Source organism: Mustela lutreola, chromosome 11 (assembly GCF_030435805.1).
Source record: "Mustela lutreola isolate mMusLut2 chromosome 11, mMusLut2.pri, whole genome shotgun sequence".
In the NCBI taxonomy this organism is placed as follows: domain Eukaryota; kingdom Metazoa; phylum Chordata; class Mammalia; order Carnivora; family Mustelidae; genus Mustela; species Mustela lutreola.
In genome coordinates this window covers 70,869,246-70,893,898 of record NC_081300.1, presented here as the reverse complement: position 1 = coordinate 70,893,898, position 24,653 = coordinate 70,869,246, and the positions used below count along the sequence as shown (strand labels likewise).

Here is a 24,653-nt window from a genome sequence, read left to right as displayed (position 1 = left end):
TAAAATCCTCCTTCCTACCCATGACATCATTTAGATGTTATTATTGTCCCTGACAAGAATAATTAGGCCTTAGAAGTTCATTGAAATGCTCAAGGTCACATTGCAGAGCAAAGATTGAAAAACTGACTTCTGATCGCATATTGCTTTGTTTTCTGCTTTATTTCACACTATATCAGTCAGGGTTCTCCAGAGAAACAGAACCGATAGTATACATGTATATATGTAGAGAGAGAGAGAGAGAGAGAAACCTATTTTAAGGAATTGGCTCACAGAATTGTGAGGGCTAACAAGTCTAAAATATGTCAGGCAGACCAGTAGGCTGGAAACTCAAGCAGGCTTCTGTGCCCACGTTATCCAAGCTAATCTTTACTTAAAGTGAGCTGGTTATAGATGTCAATCACATCTACAAAATACCTTCACAGCTGTATCTAGACTAGCATTTGACTGAACAGCTGGGCCCAACCAAGATGACACATAAAATTAACCATGCCACATAGAAAAAGTTCCACATTCTCGCTCCAATTGTATGCACATATGTACTTTCACAAATATTTGGCATGCCCACTGTGTAGCAAGCATTGTGCAAACATAGTGAACAAGAAAGACATGGTCCATGTCTTCATGGAGTTTATATATTCCAACACAGTGAATCCAAAATGGAATTCATGAGCCTCTCCCCTCCTCCTAAAACAAAAACAACCACAACCTATTCGTCTGCTGATGTTCTCTAAGTGAATGACACCATCCAGTTGCACAAGTCCAAAAAACACACTGAGGAGGTGGGGGTTTTTTTGTTGATTTTAAATATTTTATTTATTTGACACAGAGAAAGAGATCACAAGTAGGCAGAGAGGTAGGCAGAGAGAGAGGAGGAAAGCAGGCTCCCTGCTGAGCAGAGAGTCCGATGCGGGGCTCAATCCCAGGGCCCTGAGATTATGACCCAAACTGAAGGCAGATGCTTAACCCACTGAGCCACCCAGGCGCCGCTGAGGGGGTGTTTTTAAAAACTTGTCCTCCCTTACCCCCATAGGCAGTCATCACCAAATCCTTAAATGCTGATCTTCTATTTTTTATTTTTTTTTTTTTTTAAAGATTTTATTTATTTATTTGACAGAGAGAGATCACAAGTAGGCAGAGAGGCAGGCAGAGAGAGAGGAGGAAGCAGGCACCCTGCTGAGCAGAGAGCCCGATGTGGGACTCGATCCCAGGACTCTGAGATCATGACCCGAGCTGAAGGCAGCGGCTTAACCCACTGAGCCACCCAGGCGCCCCAAATGCTGATCTTCTAAATGTGTCCTAAATCTGTCTATCTGCACCACCAGTACCCTGTTCCAAGCTGCTGTTCTTTCTCACCTGGATAGCTATAATAGCTCCACACTGGTCTAGCTATACCTTCCTTCGAATATATTCCTACACTGTCACTTATGAGAGCTTTTGAAACCCAAATCTAATCTTTACCTGGGTTTTAATCTTTACCTAGGTTATGCTAGGTAACCTTTAAGTTTTAAAGTTGCTTTAAAACTTTAAGTGGCTTCTCACTGCTCTCAGGTTAAAGACCAAAGTCTTTAGTATGGCTTACAAGGCCCGGTATAGTCTGAACTCCTCTTCCTCCCATTTGCCTGTCCACTCTAGCCACACAGGCCATTTCTAGTTCTTCATCTCTTCTAAGCACCTTTCTACCCTAGGGCCATTGCACATGCTGTTCTTCTGCTTAAAATCCTCTCCTTCCTCTAGTGAATTCTTCCTCTACCCGATCTAGGGGCAGTCAGCACTTCCTCAGAGAACCTCTTTATTGATAACATTTTGGCAGTGGGTATCTCTCCCTTATAGGACTAATCACAGTTATAACCTTACTGTTTCACATGAGATTATTTGACCAATGTTAACCTCCCTCCCTCCTTAGACTGAAAATCCATAGAAGCAGAGACTTTCTGCTCAGCCCATGTACATGGTGTATATAACACGGGCTCAGTAAATAAACTGAGTAAATAATGAAAAAGGAAGCTAAAATCAGTAAAATGGGGGTTTGGGGGTTAGTCTATCAATTAGGGATGTATCAACAGCCTTAAGGCTGGGTGGTGTTGGATGAAGACCTCAAGCTTCACAGTCAAAAATCCTCTGCACAGCTGTGGAAGACAGAGGAACATGATCTGCTGTGAGGGGGTCTCGAGTGCAGTGTTAACACTGCCATTGACTTTGCATGTGACCTTGAGCAAACGACTTCATCCCTCTGAGCCTCAGTTTCCTCATCAGTAAAATGGAGATAACATTAGTACTGGTTGTTGCAAGGATTAAGTTAAATCAAATAAAACATGCACTCAGGCACATAAAATAGTGCCTGACCCATAGCAGGTGCTCCGTCACTGGTGGGGGTTGTTCTAGCCCTATAGTGAATGTCTGGTTTTGGACAGGTCACTGACCTTCATTTAGATTAATTCCTAAGTTTCCTCCCATATAGGCATGTGCTAAGACCTAAAGTAAGCAAATATTCAAGGGCATAGAGCTGGTTAGATCTGGGCAGAACTTCTGAGCCTCTAGACTCCTCATCCAGTGTTTTGTCAACACTATGTTGCTAGTTTCTCACCACTGTCTAGGAGTCTATAGATAGGGCCTGCTCCCAGCTCCTCCACTCAACCAACCATATGAGCAGGGCCGTCTCCCAACATCTCCCAACACCTCCGCCTACAATGGAGTTATAATGTATTTGAAAGTGCTTTGAAAGCAAGCAACCTAGAAGTGATGGATACTTTTTATATCTGGAAAACACACTTACAGTAAAATTCTTCATTTCCTAATGAAGATATAGCAGAAACAGGAGGTAGCTGCTCCTTTACGTTATCTGGCATCTTCTCTCTTACGGCACCATAGGATCTAAATGTTTCATTTTCCTGGGAGGCTGTGTAAGTTGCAAGTGGTTATTTGAAACATTGTGATGCCCACAGGCAATCCCAGCTTGCTAATTTTCTACCTATAAGCTAAAAAATTCATACTGCTTGGTGGAGATAATCAAAGCATTTCCTTATCCTTTTTTTTTTTTTTTTTTTTTTTTTTAATGATTGTATAGCCATTTTACAAGCCTTAGTGATTGCCCCTCAGACGTTACAGAGTAGAAAAACAACACTGCCCTAAACAGAAGCTGCCGGGGAGCCTGGGTGGCTCAGTCTGTTGAGTACATGACTCTTGGTTTCAGCTCAGGTCATGATCTCAGGGTTGTGGGACTGAGCCTGGAGTCAGGCTTTGCACTCAGTAGGAAGTCTAATTGAGATTCCCTCTCTCTCCCTCTGCTCCTCCCCTGGGCACATGCATTCATCCTCTCTCTCTTTCAAATAAAAGCAAATAAATTAAAACACAGCTGCCGTCTTGGGACATGTGGACACAGGGCTTATGAGGCCTCACCTGGAATCTAAGCTCACTATTGTGTTGTGCTGAAACCAGCTATAAAGTGTTATCTTCAAGGGACGCCTGGGTGGCTCAGTCAGTTAAGCCACTGCCTTCGTCTCAGGTCATGATCCTGGGGTCGTGGGATCAAGTCCTGCATTGGGCTCCTTGTCCAGCAGGGAACCTGCTTCTCTCTCTGCCTCTGCCTGCCTCTTTGTCTGCTTGTGCTTTCTCTCTGACAAAGAAATAAATAAAATCTTTTTTAAAAAAAAACGTGTTATCTGGGGCGCCTGGGTGGCTCAGTGGGTTAAGCCGCTGCCTTCGGCTCAGGTCATGATCTCAGGGTCCTGGGATCGAGTCCCGCATCGGGCTCTCTGCGCAGCAGGGAGCCTGCTTCCCTCTCTCTCTCTCTGCCTGCCTCTCCAACTACTTGTGATTTCTCTCTGTCAAATAAATAAATAAAATCTTTTAAAAAAAAAAATAAATAAATAAAAAAAAAACGTGTTATCTTCACATCTCAAGTCTGTATAAATAGAAAAATTAAGATAGTGATTTTCTCTTTCAGCTAAACAGAAAGAACTGACTGACAATGTGAGCAGAGCTTTTGAACAAGGTACTTTCTTCATTTCTTGACTTTCTTAAATATGGAAAGAAACTGTAAGCACTGAGGTGTAACCATCGATTGAATAAGTAACTGTTATATACTCATCCTATAATAAGTACGTAGGGAGCTATAAAATATAGGCAAGTGGACATTTCTCCCTTCAAGGATTCACAGCCTTGCTGGAGAAATAAGTTTTGCCAAAAACCATGATATGCCAGTGGAAGAGGAGATGAAAGTGCTTCTGTCTCCCGTTAGCAAGTAGGAGAAGTTAAGGTACGGGATGTAGGCTGAAGCCAACACAAGCAGATCCTGAGGGCAAGGCTGCATAGTTGACATCTGGCAAAGCCTGCACGCCCCTTTCCTCTGCAATGCCCAGAAGGAGAAGCCCATGGCAGAGCTGTGCCCAAACTTCCTGGTCCCCATTGCTCCTGGCTTTCAGCTAGAAGAGATTCAGTCTATTTCTGGCTATTTTGAAGTAAGAACAGTCTTTTTCTCCATCCCAGACTTGTGCCACCCCTCAAATACAGGAGTAATGGGCCCTTGGGCTAAAGGATCATTTGACTGCAGGAAGCAAAAGGCCACTCAGGCTAGCCCAGATAAAAAGGACGTTATTATAAGGAATTAGGACTAGCTCCCCAAATCCAAAAAAAAAGTCCCTGTGAGGATTATAGTATACAGTGGGATAAGAGCTCTTCTGGGACAAAGCCTTGGAGCCAGAAAGCAGTCTGGAACCAAGCTGTGGACCGGGACTCAATGCCTCTCAAGTTTCATTCTATCCTCTTCTCACTATAAACCAGTTCCATCCACTTCCTCATTAGTGTACAGTGCTCCAAAGTGGCCTCCCACACTGGGTGACTTCTTAGTTCGCCTAGGTCCATTACCTAATAAGTACAAGGACTTTGACCATCTGACTGGAGTTCCCTGGACCCAACTCTAGATTCCAAGAGGGGGGATGTGCTTGGTCCAGCTTGAGCCAGATGTCCACTCGAGTCCAGTCAGCTAGTACTGAGGGGACAGGGTTACACAGTGTGCTGTCCAGCTTGCATGGGCTGTAGAAGTCTGTTCTGACACACAGGCAGAGGGAGGGCCTCTAAAAAGATGTCAGGGAAATACAGATTAACAGCCTGATATGACTACCTGAAATCCACGAACCCAAGCCATTGGCTACTCCGTGTTCCACCAGGGTTTACCCCCATCTCCTACTGCACTTTTGTAGATTTTTTTTTTTTTTGTAGATTTTAAGAAGAATAAATAATATTTAAGTAGAACTTAAGGAATAAAAACAGAAGAAATACCCTTGTCGCCACCACCCAGCTTAAGAAATAGAACATGCAGGGGCGCCTGGGTGGCTCAGTGCTTTAAAGCCTCTGCCTTTGGCTCAGGTCATGATCCTAGGGTCCTGGGATCAAGCCCCACATCGGGCTGTCTGCTCGGCGGGGAGCCTGCTTCCTCCTTTCTCTCTGCCTGCCTCTCTCCTACTTGTGATCTCTGTCAAGTAAATAAATTTTAAAAATTAAAAAAAAAAAAAGAAATAGAACATGCAGTGAAGATACACAAATGGTCAATAAGAACATGGAAAGATATGCAACATTACTAATCGTTAGGCCAATGAAAATCAAAATTACAACAACATACACCGACTAGGGTGGCTACTAGTAGAAAACCCAGAAAATAACAAGTATTGCTGTGGGTCTGGAGAAGCTGAAACCCTTCTGTACTATTGATGGGAATGTAAAATAGTGCAGCCACTATGGGAAACACTATGGTATTTCCTCAAGGAATTAAAAACAGGATCACTGTAAGAGCTAACAATTCCACTTCTGAGAATATACCTGAAGAATTAACAGCAGGGACTCGAAGAGATGCTTGCAGGCTGTAAAGGTAAAGCCAGATACTACTTAGAGTGGTAAGGATATATTTCAATCAGTAACAACTATTGCAGTAGGGAAGGTCTGGTGTGAACTGAATTCCTGATTTATACAGAGGGTACTAGGCGTTTTAAAGAAAGAATGAAGAGCACCTGCATGGCCCAGTTGGTTAAGTTTCTGTCTTCAGGTCAGGTCATGATCCCAGGGTTCTGTGATTGAGCCCTGAATCAGGGAGTCTGCTGCTCCCTCTTCCTCTGCCCCTCCCCCCGCTCATGCTCTCTTTCTCCCCCACCCTTTCTCTCTCAAATAAATAAATAAAATCTTAAAAAAATAAAGGGAGAATGAAGGAGTAGGGAGGGGGATGAGCATGATCTCGGTAGAGTCTGGGAATTGGAAAATTATAAAAAAGGGAAAAAGGGAAGGTGGTGGGATTTGGTCCATGTACGATCTGGGTTTGCTAACTGGGGCTTATCGAAGTTAGGCTTCTACCCTCCCTCAGACACTGGGAGACAGGAGTCCTACCTTCTGATGTTAGCTGCAACGAACAGTAAGAGACGGGAAGAAGAGACATTTTTCTTTTCTCCGAACAATGTAAGTCCATTTCTCATTTGATTGCCCTTTGTTTATTAAGGACTAGCTGAACCATCTGTTGAGACTTGGTAGAAGAGGATATTTGGTGGATGACGTGAGCAATCAGGCATTTAATGAGGAGCATCTCTATGGAAACAAAAAGAAAACAAAGGCTAATGGTGGGAACAGACTATAAACCCAGTTTCTGAGTTGAGAGACTGGGCAGTCACTTGAGAAGACACTGACCCCTTAAGCATCTTTACATGGTGGTGTGAGGACAGCAGAGGCAATCTGATAGATTTGTTTTATAGTCTGAATGTTGGTAGTGATGGCATAGACGTCAGTGTCACAGCCATGGCTATTTTTGAGAGCAGAGCATGGAAGACACACAGATGTTCTGGTGGCTTTTTGGGTAGCCCAAGTGGCAGCAAGTCCAGGCACAAAGGTTGCCAGCACGTGATTTGTAGTGATGAGTTCTTTGATGCTTATATCAAATTGTCTGGGCTTAGCTTACAAGGTATTCTCAGATCCCAGAGGAAAGGGCGACCACAAGAGAACCTGAGTCCCAAAAAGGATTAGGTTTTAGATCTCAGTGATCATACTGTTCTTTCTCAGGAGAGGAGGAAAATGGGAAACAGCACTTGGAGAGTTGTAGCCAGATGCTAAAGGAAACTAGGAGAAGTAAGAATTTGCTGAAGGCTGACAAAATGTCTAAGATGGCAGGATCCAGCTTGGTTTATAGGAAGATAATAAAACCTCAAGACTAGATTCTGGGTGTGGTATACTTTTCCACTGTCATAAAATTTCTATCAAAGGTAATCAAGGTAAGAATAGTTTTGTGAACAAAATACCTTTAGTTGCATTAAAGTTGGCCTAATTATTTACATGAATGCAACAAGAATAGTAATCAATACAGACCTTTTTAAGTTTTCTTTTCTTTTTTTTTTTTTTTTAAGATTTTACTGACTTATTTGACAGAGAGGGGAACACAAGCAGGGGGAGCGGGAGAGGGAGAAGCAGGCTTCCCACTGAACAGGGAGCTCAATGTGGGCCTCAATTACAGGACACTGGGATCATGACCTGAGCCGAAAGCAGCCGCCCAATGACTGTGCCACCCAGGCACCCTTAAGTTTTCATAAGGAATCTCAGATTGAACTTAAAAAGCCCCTCAATGAGGGGCGCCTGAGTGGCTCAGTCTGTTAAGCATCTCACTCTTTATTTCAGCTCAGGTCTTGATCTCACGGTCCTGAGTTCAAGCCTTGCACTGGGCATGGGAGCCCACTTAAAAAAAAAAAAAAAAACAAGGGGCACCTGGGTGGCTTAGTGGGTTATGCCTCTGCCTTCGGCTCAGGTCATGGTCTCAGGGTCCTGGGATCAAGCCCCGAATTGGGCTCTCTTCGGGGAGCCTGCTTTCCCCTCTCTCTCTGCCTGCCTCTGTGCCTACTTGTGATCTCTCTCTCTCTGTCAAATAAATAAATAAAATCTTTAAGGGAAAAAAAAAAGCATCTCAATGCTAGGAAGTCAAACGAAGAATTTGCCATCAGATGTCACCTGTAATACCTACAGATTTGGGTGAATTCCTCTATTCTTGAGGTTCCCCAAAAACATCCTAAATTTCCTGGGCCTGCAGGTTAGTGACCTTCTTTATTTACCTATAATGCTGAGAACCCTATAAGCCAGGTGTCAACCCGGTTTTTTCCAAAAGGGCTTAGTAAGCTTTGGCCCCATAAAGTCAACCTTATTTCCTTAAAATTGTCTGTTCTGTCTGATTTTATACATCATTTTCAAATGTGACATTCCAGTCAAAGCCTTGGTCATATAATCAATGTTTTAAATTATGTCCTATCACAAAGAGGACAGCTTCTTGCTGAGCCTATGCAAATAGTTACATTGCCATGAAAATAAGAATGTTCAATAATAGTTTCAGAGTATTTTTGAGGAATCGTGGAAGGAGAAAAGATAAATGTTTTCATTTTGTTTACACAAGTAAAATATATTTCTTAAATTCCCTATGAGTGAAGTCATACGGCACTTGTCTTTCTCTAACTTATTTCACTTAGCATTATACTCCAGCTCCATCCACATCATTGCACGTGGCAAGATTTCATTCTCTTTTATGGCTGAGTAATATTCCATTGTATGTATACATATATATAACCACATCTTCTCTATCCATTCATCAGAGAGTGGACACTTCGGCTCTTTCCATAATTTGCTAATGTAGATGATGCTGCTGTAAACACCGGGGTGCGTGTATTCCTTCAAATTAGTATTTTTGTATTCTTTGGGCAAATACCTAGTAGTGCCATTGCTGAATTGTAAGGTAGTTCTATTTTTAACTTTTTGAGGAACCTCCAGATGTTTTCCAGAGTGGCTGCACCAGTTTGCATTTAAGAAACAAAACAAACTTGGGACGCCTGCGTGGCTCAGTCATTAAGCATCTGCCTTCGGCTCAGGTCATGGGGTCCGAGGTCCTCAGATCCTGGGGTCCTGGGATCAATCCCCGCACCGGGCTCCTTGCTCAGCAGGAAGCCTGCTTCTCTCTCTCCCACTCCCCCTGCTTGTGTTTCCTCTCTCACTGTCTCTCTCTCTGTCAAATAAATAAAAATTCTTTAAAAAAGAAAGAAAGAAAACAAATGGGGGTGCCTGAATGGTGCAGTCAGTTAAGCTTACAATTCTTGGTTTCAGCTCAGATCACAATTGCAGGGTCATGAGATAGAGCCCCCTTGCGCTTGGCACTCAGCGTGGAGTTGGCTTGGGATTTTCTCTCCCTCTCTCTGCCCCTCTCACTTGTGCTCTCTCTCTCAGTCTCTCTCTAAAATAAACACATAGGGGCGCCTGGGTGGCTCAGTGGGTTAAGGCTTCTGCCTTCGGCTCAGGTCATGATCCCAGGATCCTGGGATCGAGCCCCGCATCGGGCTCTCTGCTCATCAGGGAGTCTGCTTCCTCCTCTCTCTCTCTGCCTGCCTCTCTGCCTACTTGTGATCTCTGTCTGTCAAATAAATAAATAAAATCTTTAAAAAATAAAATAAAATAATAAAATAAAATAAACACATAAATCTTTTAAAACAAACAAAACTATCATAGGGGGAAAAAAAAGAGAGGCAACCAAGAAATAAAGTCTCACAATATAGAACAAACCGATGGTTACTAGAGGGGAAGTAACTAAGGAGATGGGTTAAACAGGTGATGGATATTAAGGAGGGCCTGTGATGAGCATGAGTTATGTGTGGAAATGTTGAATCACTAAATTGTACACCTAAAACTAATATTACACTGTATGTTAACTGTAATTTAAATAAAAACTCACGTGTGTGTGTGTATACTTTTTTTTTTTTAAGATTTTATTTATTTACTTGACAGACAGAGATCACAAGTAGGCAGAGAGGCAGGCAGAGAGGAAGGGAAGCAGGCTCCCCGCTGAGCAGAGAGCCCCTGGGATCATGACCTGAGCCGAAGGCAGAGGCTTTAACCCACTGAGGCACCCAAGCGCCCCCTTTTTTTTTTTTTTTTTTTTTTTTTTTTAGTAAAACTTGGAGCACCTGGGTGGCTCAGTGGTTAAGTGCCTTCAGCTTAGGTCCTGAGCTCCCAATCCTGGGATAGAGCCCTCCCTCCCCAGTTCTGCTCCCTGCCCAGCAGGGAGTCTGCTCCCCCTCCTTTTGCCTCTCTCCCTGCTCATGAGATCTTACTCTGTACCTCTCTACCTCAAATGAATAAATTCAATCTTTAAAAAAAAAAAAAAAGCACGACTTACTAGATTGTTAAGTCATGAACCTATTGGCTTTTTCATTGGAGTTTTGGAAATCCTAATTTAATTTATTGTTTTGATCTCGAGGGTATTGAAGCAATGCCATCAGAAGCCTGTACCTGGTACAGTCCTTTTCCATGGGTCTCTGAGACCGTATCCTTTTGTTAAATACACCATCTGGCTTATAGCTGGTTGCCGGAGCTTTTAGGAAAGCATCAGTGTAAAACCACAACTATCTATAAAACCACCACAGTTAAAGATCTGAGTTTGTTATAAAAATAATACAGTCGACAGGGAAATTTGCTTGCTTCTGTGACATAGAACATTTTAACATAATAACTAAATATTATACCTGGGGATATTATAGTGAGACTATTGACAAATTTCTAGGAACTTTATAAAATTTCTAAAATAGTAACATTCTGCCCATACAAATATAACCTAGAGAAGGTTAAATATCTCTTCTTTGACAGTGGTTCCCATGTAATGGGAATAATAATCAAATAAACCTAATTAATTTAACATCTCTCCTTTTAGAAGGTGAGAAAACAAATCCTTTGAGGTTTTCCAGTAATCCTCTCAGAAAATTCAGTTAGTTTGAGGTCAGGAAGACTTTATTTAGAATTCAATTTTGGGAAGTTGCCCAAATTGTTAAATGCTTTAAATATTTAATTACATAGGATCACAGGTCATTGTAAAACAATACTTAGTTATCCATTTAACCAAAGTGGTGATAAAAATTCAAAGGCAAAGGCAAATGAAAAATAAAGAACCTTACCTCTGAATAGTGAGAAGACTTTGTTCTCTTAAGTAACAAAGGACATGATGATAAAGACAACTCGAAGCACAGGAAATTATTCTGATAAGACACAATATATGCTACCTAGGCAGATTAAAAGGTAAAGAAAAATCTCTCAGTCTTTTATTAAGACTAGACCAATAATCAAAAAAACTTTGTATTTTTTTAACATTTTTTTAAAGATTTTCTTTTTATTTATTTATTTGATAGATCACAAGTAGGCAGAGAGGCAGGTAGGGGGTGGGGGGAAAGAAGCAGGCTCCCTGCTGAACAGAGAGCCCGATGCGGGGCTCGATCCCAGGACCTTGAGATCATGACCTGAGCCAAAGGCAGAGGCTTAACCCACTGAGCCACCCAGGAGAGGGGAAGCAGCAGGCAGAAGAAGAGGCTCCCTGCTGAGCTAGGACCCTGATGTGGACTTGATCCCAGGATCATGGGATCATGATTTGAGCCGAAGGAAAATACTTAACTGACTGAGCCACCCAGACATCCCAAAACTTTTAATTTTACCGAGAAAAACAAACTCTGGTTTTGTCAGTACACTATTGAGATTAAAGTTCAAGAGGTGAGGCTGGCTCAGTGAGTGGAGTGTATGGGTATTGATCTCAGAGCTGTGAATTCAAGCTGCACGTTGGGTTTAGAGATCACTTAAAAAATAATAATAAAGGGGCGCCTGGGTAGCTCAGTGGGTTAAAGCCTCTGCCTTCGGCTCAGGTCATGATCCCAGTGTCCTGGGATCGAGCCCTGCATCAGACTCTCTGCTCAGCGGGGAGCCTGCTTCTTCCTCTCTCTTTCTGCCTGCCTCTCTGCCTACTTGTGGTCTCTCTCTCTGTCAAATAAATAAATAAAATATTTAAAAATAATAATAATAAAATATTTTTTAAAAATTAAAAAATAAAGTTCATTAAAAAAAAAAAAAAAGCTATAGGCACACCTGGGTAGCTCATTTAAGTGTCTGCCTCAGACTCAGGTCGTGATCCCAGTGTCCTGTGATGGACTGCCCTCAGCAGGAAGCCTGCTTCTCCCTCTCCCTCTGCATTCCCCGTCTTGTGCTCTCTGGCTCTATCTCTCTGTCAAATAAATAAATAAAATCTTTTAAAATAATAAATAAATAAAATGTATGTTTGCATTATAATTTAAAGTTAACAACTCTGGAAGCATACCTAGTTTATTAAACCAACAATGCCAAACTAGTCTTATTTACCAAAGATTTATACAAGTTATGTGACAATGAAAAATATTTGAGTTGATTCCTGAATTTCTGGAAGTTTTAGGAAGACTAAATTTATGTAAGAACTTATTTCTAAGACAGGATACAATTTTTTTTTAATTTTTACTTTTCTAATTTAATTCAAGTAATTAACATATAATGTATTATTTTTTTCAGGGGTACAGGTCTGTGATTCATCAGTCTTACACAGTTCACAGCACTCACCATAGCACATACCCTCCCCAATGTCCATTCCCCCCCCCCACCCCATCCCTCTTACCCCCTTCCGCTCCAGCAACCCTCAGTTTGTTTCTTGAGATTAAGAGTCTTTTATAGTTTGTCTTCCTCTCTGGTTTCATTTTGTTTCATTTTTTCCTTTCTTCCCCTATGGTCCTCTGCCTTGTTTATTAAATACCGCATATCAGTGAGATCATACAATAATTGTCTTTATGATTTACTTATTTCGCTTAGAATAATACCCTCCAGTTCCACCCATGTTGTTGCAAATGGCGAAATTATTTTTTTTGATGGCTACATAATGTTCCTCTGTGTGTGTGTGTGTGTGTATACATATATACACACACCACATCTTCTTTATCCATTCATCTGTCAATGGACATCTGGGCTCTTTCCATAGTTTGGCTACTGTGGACATTGCTACTATAAACATTCGGGTCCAGGTGCCCCTTCAGATCACTACATTTGTATCTTTGGGGTAAATACCCACTCGTGCAATTGCTGGGTTGCAGGAAGGATGCAGCTCTTATAAGGGATTTTATAAATTAATTTGGTAATACCATCGGGAGATAGGGAAATATATATATGTACCAGACATAGATAAATGTACAGACAAATGCAAATACAGATTTCACAGTTTTCATATTAAAACTGTGATTCAGACTGGCTACCTTGGTCAACAGAGTTATTTTTATTCTTGCTTGAAATGAAGCTTCACCTTAATGTCTCTGTTTATTTCAGATGATTTGGAAAAAGCCAAGGAAATGTTAACAAAGATGAGATACTTTTCAAATGTAGAAGAAAAGATCAAGTTAAAGAAGATTCCCTTCTAATGATTACTAGTTTAAAAGTTTCAAAAATAAAGTTCTTGTATATTTCTTTCCTGGCTTCTGTTCATTGAGACTAGGGATGCATTCACCATTTTAGTTTTTACTAATTTTACCATTTTAGTTAAACCTGTAGCTCAAGCATTAAGGGATGGGAGTTTATCACGGGAGAGGAAACAGAGTACCCGGAGCTTGGCCAGTCAGTTGTGTCATACTTGATACAGCATGCTCCCCATATAGGCCAGTAAAAGAAGTGGGGATGGGGCCAACCTAGGGCTCTGGAGAAAGGATTGGCTAACCTTTGCTGCAAAGGCCAGATAGTAAATGATTAGACTTTGTGGCCCGTCCTGCCTCTTTTATAACTGCTCGACTGTCATAGTAGCACTTTGTTTACAAAACAGGCAGGGAGCTAGATTTGACCCAGGGATTCCCAACCTCTGCCCTAGAACCATATCATCTTTCTTTTTTTTTTTTTTTTTTAAGATTTTATTTATTTATTTGACAGACAGAGATCACAAGTAGGCAGAGAGGCAGGCAGAGAGAGAGAGAGAGAGGGAAGCAGGCTTCCTGCGGAGCAGAGAGCCCGATGCGGGGCTCCATCCCAGGACCCTGAGATCATGACCGGAGCCGAAGGCAGCAGCCCAAACCACTGAGCCACCCAGGCGCCCCCCATATCTTCTTTCTAATGGCAGGCCCCTCACTAGTGCCCTTGTTAGTCTAATCTTCAGAGCATTCAGTTTGGTAACCATGCAAAGCTGCCTAAGGATCTCTCAGGCCTGCATTTCAAAATGTAGATAATATTATCAAGAGTTAATCCTGTGGGGCCAAGATGGGTACAGAGATTTAAAAAAAAAAAAAAAAAAAAAGCTTAAAAAAAGAAAAATTTAAAGAAATAACAATGCTTGGAGAGCATTGCTTGTTTACAATGGAAAAATCAGAGCTCTGAACTAAGCTTAAAACTACTGCAGTCCCTTTGCATCCTCCCTCAGCCTTGTCTAAGAATTTATATCTTGTGAATTCTGATTCTGTTCTACTCAGTTTGTTATCATTTTAGGATTTATGGATCTTCTGAAGGCAAATTAACCACAGCAACTGTCTGGCTTCATGGTATTTGGGAATATTAGTATAATCAGCAGCCCTCTTACATTTTATAAGGAGAATGGGTTCCTGGTCTAAAAACACACAGGGAGTCTTTAAGTGAACAATTACAATGCAAGCAAATATGTCATGATTAAATTGGGTGCCTCTGCAAAGCAGTAAGAACCGAAATACTTCTGCAGACTATCTTTATTCTACAGAAAGATGGTAGGGACCAAAACAATCTGACCAGAAAAAGAAATCAGATAAACATTTTTGGAGGAACTTCAAAGAAACGTTTCCCCTACCTATTGCCATCAGCTGGAAAGGCCACGGGGCCATGGGGCCTAGTTCTGATTTATGGGATAAATAAAAAGACTTTATCTCTGAGTCAGTGTAACTACTTTTGTTTTTTGTCTTTTTTTCCTTCACTCTTCCAAATTCTTTCCCTGTTAGGGTAAAGCCCAAGTTCAGTGGGACTCTAAATTCAGGAAACTTTGTAAGTATTCCCCGTGAATGCCCTATGGGGAGGTAGGCTCCTAGACTTCTGGAAAGTTGGCAGCCCTATTTGGACTAAAGGTTTGTTTTTGGTTTTGTTTTTTAAGTTTATTTATTTATGTAATCTCTATACCCAGTATGGGGCTGGAACTCATGATCAAGAGTCACATGGTCCTCCGAATGAGCCAGCCAGCTAGGCATCCCTGAATTAAAACTTCTGACCAAGTGAAGCAAATTAAGCACTCACCCCACCCCAGCATCCTTCCCAATATAGAAAAAATTTATCAGAACAACTAAGAGGTTTTGGGGAAGCCTGGGTGGCTCAGTAGTAGGTTGTGTCTGCCTTTGGCTTGGGTCATGATCCCAATATCCTGGAACCAAGTCCCACATTGGGCTCCCTGCTCAGCGGGGAGCCGGCTTCTCCCTCTCCCTTTGCCTGCCCCTCCCCTTGCTTGTGCACTCTGTCAAATAAATAAACAAAATCATTTAAAAAATGGGTGGGGGGGACAAGAAAAGGAACAGAGGTGCCTGGATGCCTCAATTGGTTAAGCGACTTCCTTCGGCTCAGATCATGATCCTGGAGTCCCGGAATCAAGTCCCACATCGGGCTCCCTGCTCAGCATGGAGTCTGCTTCTCCCTCTGAATTCACCCCTCTCATGTTCTCTCATTCTCTCTCTCTCAAATAAATTAAAAAAAAAAAAAAAAACTTTAAATAAATAAAATCTTTAAAAAAACTTTTTTTTTTTTTTTTAAAGATTTTATTTATTTATTTGAAAGACAGAGATGACAAGCAGGCAGAGAAGCAGGCGGGGGGCGGGGGAGCAGGCTCCCTGCTGAGCAGAGAGCCCGATGCGGGGCTCCATCCCAGGACCCTGGTATCATCACCTGAGCTGAAGGCAGAGGCTTTAACCCCCTGAGCCACCCAGGCGCCCTAAAAAAAATCTTTAAGAGAACAAAAACAAATAAGAGGTTTTGACTGGGGGGGGGGAGAGGTTTTGACTAATTTGTGATTATTTCTTTGCAGACTCTGTTGTTAGACAGATCCGTTGTTACGGATTGGATGTGCACCGCCTCCACCTGGAAAATTCATATGGTGAAGCCCTAACCCACAGTGTAGCTATATTTGGAGGTCGTGCCTCTTAAGGAATTAATTAAGGTTAAACGAGGTCATAAGGGTAAGACTCTCATCAGGCGGGATTTGTGTCCTTATGAGAAAAGATACCAGGGAGCCCCCTCACTTTCTCCCTACACTCATGCACGGGGGTTGGGGGACAGGAGATAACCAGGAAGTGACTTCTAACCAAAAACTGAAACTGACCTTGGGCGCCTGGGTGACTCAGTAGGTCAGAGCGGCTGCCTTCGGCTCAGGTCATGATTCTGGGGTCCTGGGATTTCCCCAATTCAGGTTCCTTGCTCAGTGGGGAGCCTGCTTCTCTGCCTGCCACTCCCCCTGCTCTTGCTCTCTCTCTCTCTCTCTGACAAATAAATAAATAAATAATTGAAAAAAGAAAGAAAGGAAGGAAGGAAAAGAAAGAAAAGAAAAGAAACTGACCATTCTGGCATATTGATCTTGGATTTCCAGCCTCCACACCATAAGAAAATTGACTGCTGTTGTGAAGTCACCCACTCCATTGTATTTTATTCTGTGGGCCTGACCTGAGTGATACACCTGGATTTGAATCCTAGCTCTGCCCCCTATGAGTGTGAGGCCACAATTATGCTAAGCTTCATTCGCTCATCTTCAACATGGTGATAACAGAACGTATTTTACAGGGTTGTTGAAGGATTAAATGAAATTAATTAAGCAAAGTCTTCGTCCAATGCATAGCACATAGTAAGCACTCAAATGTGATTTTTAAAATTATAATGATGGGGGCACCTGGGTGGCTCAATGGGTTAAAGCCTCTGCCTTCAGCTCGGGTCATGATCTCAGGGTCCTGGGATCGAGCCCCAAATACGGCTCTCTGCTCTGTGGGGAGCCTGCTTCCTCCTCCCTCTCTCCCTGCCTTTCTGCCTACTTATGATCTCTGCAAATAAATAAATAAAATCTTTTTAAAAAATTATAATGATGACTTTTATTATTTTTTTTTTAAATGGGTTTATTTTTTTTTAAAGATTTTATTTATTTATTTGACAGAGAGAAATCACAAGTAGATGGAGAGGCAGGCAGAGAGAGAGAGAGAGGGAAGCAGGCTCCCTGCTGAGCAGAGAGCCCGATGCGGGACTCGATCCCAGGACCCTGAGATCATGACCTGAGCCGAAGGCAGCGGCTTAACCCACTGAGCCATCCAGGCGCCCCGACTTTTATTATTTTTATTTTGGCAACAAAGTCATGTCTTTCACAGCAGAGTAAACACGACCCTTTCAGCAGAGTTTCCAGCCCCTACTCTGTGTAAACAAGAGTTCAGCCCTGGGAGAGATGTAGAGAACAATTAGAAGCTTCCTGTCTATTTGAGGAGAGGGATTCTATACCAATCATCAAAATAATAATAAATGTTCCCATTTGCTGGAGAGACTGGCTGGCTCAGTTGGTGAAGCCTGTGAGTCCTGGTCTCAGGGTTGTGAGTTTGAGCTCCACACTGGGTCTACAGATTTCCTAAAAAATGAAAAAAAAAAAAATCAGGAAAAAGAAGTTCCCATTTGCCCCATAGTTACTTTGCCTGAACCCATCAAATTAAATCCAATTTAATTTCATTGTACAGATGAAGAAACAAGCTCCCAGAAGATAAGAGTCAAGAGCTAGGATTCAAACCCAGGTCCAACTAAGCCTACATTCTTAGGGAGGCTGAACCTATCAAATTAAGTCCCAGCCAAGAAGATTAAACAATTTGTAACTAGGGGCCATTTCCCAGGGCTTGTGTCTTGCCAAACAGAGGCCAGATTTGATGCAAGTCCCTATTTCCAAGGTCTGCACTGTGAACAGGGAGGGATCACTCCCAGGTTGTAGTAACCAGGTAAGAAGGTTTCAGGGAAGAGTGGGAATAGAATCGGGACAGTCAGAGAGAAGCTGTGTCAGATGTCCCCAAGACCCACCCTAGATGCAGTGACTCTCTAGGAAATATCACTTGACTCCTACTCATGGTATGATGTATTACAGTGAAAGGATACCCAGACTAGTTCTTGGACACTGGTCACACGTATTTCTCCCTAGCGTGTGCCAGAATTCCAGACTCCCAAAAGGAAAACAGGTATTCAGCATACACTATATTGTTCCTACAAACAATTTAGGCATGATGGGCCAGTCTTATCAATTCTGGGAATAAGGAAACTCTCCCCAAATCCAGATTCCCAGTCAAGGGCTAAGCTTGTCCTCAGGCTTTTCTAAGGATATGCAAACTCAGGACTGCCATGTTAATTTTTTCCTGCACAGAAGCCAAGGCAGGGTTCCCATTATAGCAGAGGGAATTATACAACCAATCATCTACCACTAGAGAGAAAGGCACCTCCATTGCTGACTGGATTTTTCCTGTCTGTGTGGCTGCCACCAAGCCAAGAGGAAGATGCTGCTTTGCTCTGAGTCAAGATAGCAGTCATGCCCCCTAGTGTGTTCAACAGCAGGTGACCAATGCCTTGGATGTAAAGCTTTACTTTGACTAAGAATTTCTTTGGTTCTGTCACTTTATGTGACATGTTGAATATATCAGAGGTGGCTGGATGAAAAATTACAACACACCATTTTTCATTTCCAGGAGTCGCAAGGGGCAAGGAGTCCAAGGGGCAAAAGAATCATCAGAAACACATCATCAGACTCCCAAGGGTTAAGGGCTTCAGACAGAAAACAGCACATGGATGATGGGGGCAGGAGCGATGTATGGGGACGGGGTGAGGTCTTCAAGGAAATGGTGTAGGTGCCCCATCTCAAGCTACGGAGGAGATAGTACTAGACTCTTATTGTTGCCATGGAGACTGTGTTGACAGTCTCGTGATTTTTTTCAAGAGAGACGTTAAAATTGAGATTTTAAAAGGATATTTCCCTGGGGCTGCCAGGACTATGGAAGCCCCAAGCAAGATACCTAACTCAGCTGGGGTAAAGGAAGGAACAGGATAGGATTTGCAGAGGAGGTGATGTGAGAGAGTAAAGTGTCAAAAGAAAGAAAGAAAGAGGAAGGAAAGAAGGAAGGAAGGAAGGAAGGAGCACTCACCCAGTGGACTAAGGAAAGAAGAAATCAGGTTACAAATTATATTTGTGATATCCAGTTTTCACACAATCAGACAGAACTGGGTTTCCCATCTAGTGCTTCCTCTAACTCACTGTGTGACATTGAGCAGTTTAGTTTCTGAGTTTCGGTCTTCTTGTCTGTAAAACATGAATGGCCATAGCACCACCCTCAAAGATGAGGACATGTAAATGGGACATCAGGAGTGATGAGTATATAAAGGAGGCCACTGTACTCAGCAAATAGTAATAGAAGCACGGAAGGAGATGGGAGCAGAGAGGAAGGGACCTTGGCTTCAACCTGGGGTTAGGGGCAGAGTTATGGATGCTTCCTGTAGGCATTTGGCATTTTCAGGTAGATAAGCAGATGTGGCATGCAAGTGAAGAAGAATCCTATTGCCCTGGGCCAGAGAGGAGCTTGAGAGAGAGATAGCCAGGTCAGGAGGAGCAGTACAGTTGACCTTGAACAACACAGGTTTCAGGACTGCTGGTCCACTTATACACAGAAATTTTTCGATATAGTTCAGTACCGTAAATGTATTTTCTCTTCCTCATGATTTTCTTTTTTTTTTTTTTTTTTAAGATTTTATTTATTTATTTGACAGATAGAGATCACAAGTAGGCAGAGAGGCAGGCAGAGAGAGACAGAGAAGCAAGCTCCCTGCTGAGCAGAGAGCCCGATGCAGGACTCAATCCCAGGACCCCAGGATCATGACCTGAGCTGAAGGCAGAGGCTTTAACCCACTGAGCCACCCAGGTGCCCTTCCTCATAATTTTCTTAATAATATTTTCTTCTCTCTAGCTTACTTGACTGTAAGAACACATGTATAATATGTACAGCATTAAAATATGTGTTAATCAACTATTTGTATTATTGGTAAGGCCTCTGTCAATAGTTAGCTATTAGTAGTTAAGTTTTTGGGAAGTCAGGACTCATATGTGGATTTTCTTTCTTTCTCTCTCTCTCTTTCTTTTTTTAAGATGTTATTTATTTATTGGAAAGGGAGAGAGCAAGAGAGAGCACAAGTGGGAGGAGAGGGAGAAGCAGGATCCCCTCAAGCAGGGCCCCCAATGCGGGGCTCTATCCCAGTACCCTGGGATCACAACCTGAACTGAAGGCACCAACCCTTATGTGGTTGAAGAGCCACTGGAGTACATGGGTGGCTCAGTTGGCTGAGCGTCTGCCTTGGGCTCAGGCCATGACCCCAGGGTCCTGAGATCGAGCTCTGCGTCCAGCTCGTTGCTCAGCAGGGAGCCTGCTTCTCCTTTCGCCTCCGCCCCGACATGTGCTCTCTCTCTCTGTTAAATAAATAAAATATTTTTAAACGATTAATATGGTAAGTTCTATGTATTATTTTTTTTAATGTTTTATTTTTAAGTAATCTCTATACTCAACATAGGGCTCAAACTTACAACCCTGAGATCAAGAGTCACATGGTCTACTGACTGGGCCAGCCTGATGCCCCATTTAATGTATATTTTACCACAATAAGAAAAAAGGGAAAAAGAAAATGTGGTTCTAACTACCAGTTATATGTAAGTGTTGGCTCACTCTCTCTGCTGTTATTGTATATGTGTGCTTTCATCATTATAATGTTTTATATTCTGTCTGGCTTCCTTAGTTTCAAATTCTCAGAGTAGAGGAAAGCTCACTATAACCCCTATGTATCTCTTATTCACAATAATTACCAACACCTCCTCCAGCATTAGGAAAAAAAAATGGCACATACCACTAGAACCTCCTGGCATATGTTAGAAAGAAGGATGGCATACACCACTAGCAGGCTGGGTGTTTTGTACTGCATGTGGACCTAAGCCACCTTGCCCATCCATGGCTATTGGGTTCCTGTTGGGAGGTATCAGAAACCACCAAGAATACTGGGTAGATCAAAGTTAGCTGCTCTACCGTAACCTTGCTACCAGATTTGCTTTCTACAAGTTGTACTGAGATTTAATTTATGTGCCATAGAGTTCATCTGTCTGAAGTGTATACAGTTAGTGGTTTTAAACCTATTTACAGAGCTATGCAACCATCACCAGGATCTAATTTTAGGACATTTTTGTCATCTCAAAAAGGAATCTTGTGCCCTTAGGAGTCACTCTCTATCCTCCCCACCTCTTGCCCTAGGCAAATATTAACCTGTAGATTTGCTAGGCTGGATATGTCTTACAAACAAAACCATACAATGAGTGGTCTTTTGTGACTGGCTTCTTGCCTTTAGCATAAATGGTACACATTTTGGAGGCACATGGCTGGCTCAGTCATTGAAGCATGTGACTTTTGATCTCAGGATTGTAGCTTTGAGCCCCACATTGGGTGTTGTAGAGATTACTTAAAGATAAAATCTTTAAGGGGACGCCTGGATGGCTCAGTTGGTTGGGCGGCTGCCTTCGGCTAGGGTCCTGATCCCAGGGTCCTGGGATGGAGTCCCACATCGGACTCCTTGCTTGGCGGGGAGCCTGCTTCTTCCTCTGCCTTGGCCTGCCTCTCTGTCTGCCTGTGCTCACTATCTCTGACAAATAAATAAATAAAATCTTTTTTTAAAAAAATAATAAAATAAAATCTTTAGGGACATCTGGGTGGCTCGGTCCATTAAGCAACTGCCTGAAGCTTGGGTCATGATTCCAGGGCCCTGGAATCTAGTCTCACATCAGGGGACTAGATCCCAGGAAGCAAGAAGTCTGCTTCTCCCTCTGCCTGCAATTCCCCTTGTGCTCTCTCTCTATCTGACAAATAAATAAATAAAAATCTTTTTAAAAAAATCTTTAAATCAATAAATAAATGTCTGTATGTACACATTTTTGTGTGGACATATATTTTCATATTTCTTGGATCTATGCCTATGAGTAGAATTGCTGAGTCATATGGTCCCTATATGTTTAATCTGTTGATAAACTGCCAAAACCTTTTTCCAAAGTGCTTGTACTACTGATATTCTTATCACAGTATATAAAGTTTCCAATTTCTCCATATCCTTGGCAACACTTGCTACTGTCTTTTTAATTTTAGCCGTTCTAGTAGGTGGCAAAGTGATATCTCACTGTAGTTTTGCTTTTTTTTTTTGAGATGGGGGGAGAGAGAGTGTGAGCAAGTGATGGGGGCAGGGAAAATAGAGAGGGAGAAAGAGAAGGAGCCCAGTCTCTGTACTGGACCCAGAGATGCTGACCTGTGCCCAAATCAAGAGTCAGGTGCTTAACCAACTGTATCACTGCATCTTCATTTGCTACTAATCACTGTAGTCTTCATTTGAATTTCTGACTCATGATGTTGTACATATTATCTCATATTTACTAGCCATTTATAAATCTTTTCTGAAGTAATGTCTGTTCTTATCCTTTACCCTTTTAAAAACTGGGTTGTCCTTTTACTATCAAGTTAATTTTTCAGCTATGGTAATACAATTCCTTTATTGGATAGATAGCTCGGAAATATTCTCCTATTTTGTGAGTTATCTTCTCACTTTCTTGATGATGTCCTTTGAACCACAAAAGTATTTAATGTTGATGAGGTCAATCACCTGTCTTCTTTTTGTTACTCTATTTTTGGTGTTGCAGCTAAGAAAGTATTACCTAACCCAAGGTTACAAATATCTACCCTTGCATTTTCTTCTAAGAGTTTTATATTTTTAGCTCTTACATTTATGTCCATACTCCATTTTGAGTTCGTTTTTGTATATGGTGTTAGGCAGGGATCTAACCTCATTTTTTTGCATGTGGCTATTCAATTACTCCAAAATCATTATTGAAAAGTTTGTTCTTTCCCCCTATTGAATTGTCTTGGCATCCCTGTTGAGAATCAGTTGATCATAAATGTATGGGTATATTTCTGAATTCTTAATTCTATCCTATTGATCTACACATCATCCTCATGTCTGTATGACATTGTTTCAGGATTGGAAAATGTGTTGAGAAGCTAGAGCCAGTGTACTAAATTAAGAAAATGCAGATTTATGACCTGGTGAATGAGGGGATACAAACCATCCACAGAGGATCAGTAAGTAGCTTTCTCAACATCTGAGCTCCCAGTTTGAGGAAGTGAAAACCATGCAGTTGTCATGATTGAACGCACAGTTTCAATGCATACACACACAAAGGAAGTCAAGTCACAGGATCTATTACTTACAGATCCCAGAAGCGGGGTGGCAGGTGGGAAAGGCATGAGATGTATGGAGAGGTGGCCAACACAATGAGCTAGAGAAAGAGTGCTTTTCTGTTCCATGAGTGAGCAGGAGATAGAGAACAAGGTAGCAAGCATCTATTACTTATAAGGTGTTTGTCACTAACTTCGTGGGCTTAAAGGCACAGGTTTAAGTCCAACAAGATTGCCCTTATTTCAGATGTCAGCCTCAAGTGGGGTCCTCAGGTCGTCCATACTTATGACAGACAGTCTATGAATTCAAGAGGTTCCCATGGCCCCTCTTAGAATCAACAGTTCACTAGAATGGTTCACATAACTCAAAACAAAGTTATATTTGTGACTACAGTTATATGAAGGATACAAATAAAGAGACACATAGCACAAGATCTGGGAGGATGCTAAACAGAGCTTCTCTAAGACCTCACCCTATGGAAACCTAGGGCATGTCACCATCCCAGGCACATCAGTATGTTCACCAACCAAGAAGCTCTACTGAGCTTTGGTGTCCAAAGTTGTTTTCGGGGGTTATTTATAAATATCATTGACTGAATATTGGCTATGTGGTTAAATTCCATCTGCAGCCTCCCTCCCTTTGCTAGTGGCTGGGCTGGCTCAAAGTCCCCATCTTCTAATCACAGAGTTGGGTCTTTCTAGTGACCAGCCCCCATCTGGAGTAATCTCATTCATTAGCATAAACTCAGGAGTGATCCAAGATGCTCAAGAATAACAAAGACACATTTACTGTTCAGGAGAGTCCAAGAATTTAGAGCATCCTTCCAGGTGCACCTGGGTGGCTCAGTGGGTTAAGTGTCTGACTTTGGCTCACATCATGATCCCACAGTCCTGAGATGGAGACATCTCCCTCTGCCACTCCTCTTGCTTGTGTTCCCTCTCTTGCTGTCTTTCTGTCAAATAAATAAATAAAATGTTTTTTAAAAACTTAAAAAATCTTAACCCACTGAGCCACCCAGGCGCCCTTAAAAACTTAAAAAATCTTAAAAAAAAAAAAAAAGAATCAAATCTGGGATGCTGTCTTGAGTATGGAAGGTGAAGGGTTCATGAGATTTTTATACTTTACTAATGCCAGGGTAAAGACACCTCTAAACCAATTCTAGTTAATCCACATATTTTATTTTATTTTTATTTTTTTATTTATTTTTAGTTTTTAGTTTTTTTAATCCATACATTTTAATTAGCAATAATCAGCCTCAGATAAACCTCATTGGCTACAAAACTGCCTGCCACTGTGCAAAGCTTAATCCATACATTTTAAACATCACTCATAGTATCAATGGAAAAACTCATTCTAATGTCAGTTATGTTAATGAGCAGAAACCTCTAGGGTTCAGAAGAGTGAAAGATAGCTGAAGCACTTGTAGGAGTTGCTTTTTTTTTTTTTTTTTTTTTTTTAAGTGGGCTCGACATCCAATGTGAGGCTTGAACTCATGATCCTGAGATCCAGATCATAAGTCACATGCTCTACTGACAAAGCCAGCCAGGCACCCAAAGGAGTTGCCTTTGATTAAATCTCCTTCCTACCCC

General features: G+C 41.9%; 1 protein-coding gene across 8 annotated transcripts in view; it reads left to right on the top strand.

Annotated features, from left to right (window-relative positions):
• The window catches only part of HSCB (HscB mitochondrial iron-sulfur cluster cochaperone), a 29,717-nt gene that overhangs the window by 3,233 nt on the left and 1,831 nt on the right, over window positions 1-24,653 (top strand). For 3 of the 8 annotated variants that reach the window (XM_059139741.1, XM_059139748.1, XM_059139747.1), the window contains 2 exons: window positions 3,944-3,991; window positions 13,156-13,293. In XM_059139741.1, coding sequence (XP_058995724.1) covers window positions 3,944-3,991; window positions 13,156-13,247 — 140 coding nt within the window. In that variant the 3' untranslated portion in view covers window positions 13,248-13,293. Of the gene's footprint in view, window positions 1-3,943; window positions 3,992-12,354; window positions 12,423-13,155; window positions 13,294-14,774; window positions 14,795-22,864; window positions 22,968-24,653 lie in introns of those variants that run through there. The other 5 variants (XR_009345875.1, XM_059139745.1, XM_059139742.1 and 2 more) reach the window with 5 other exon arrangements.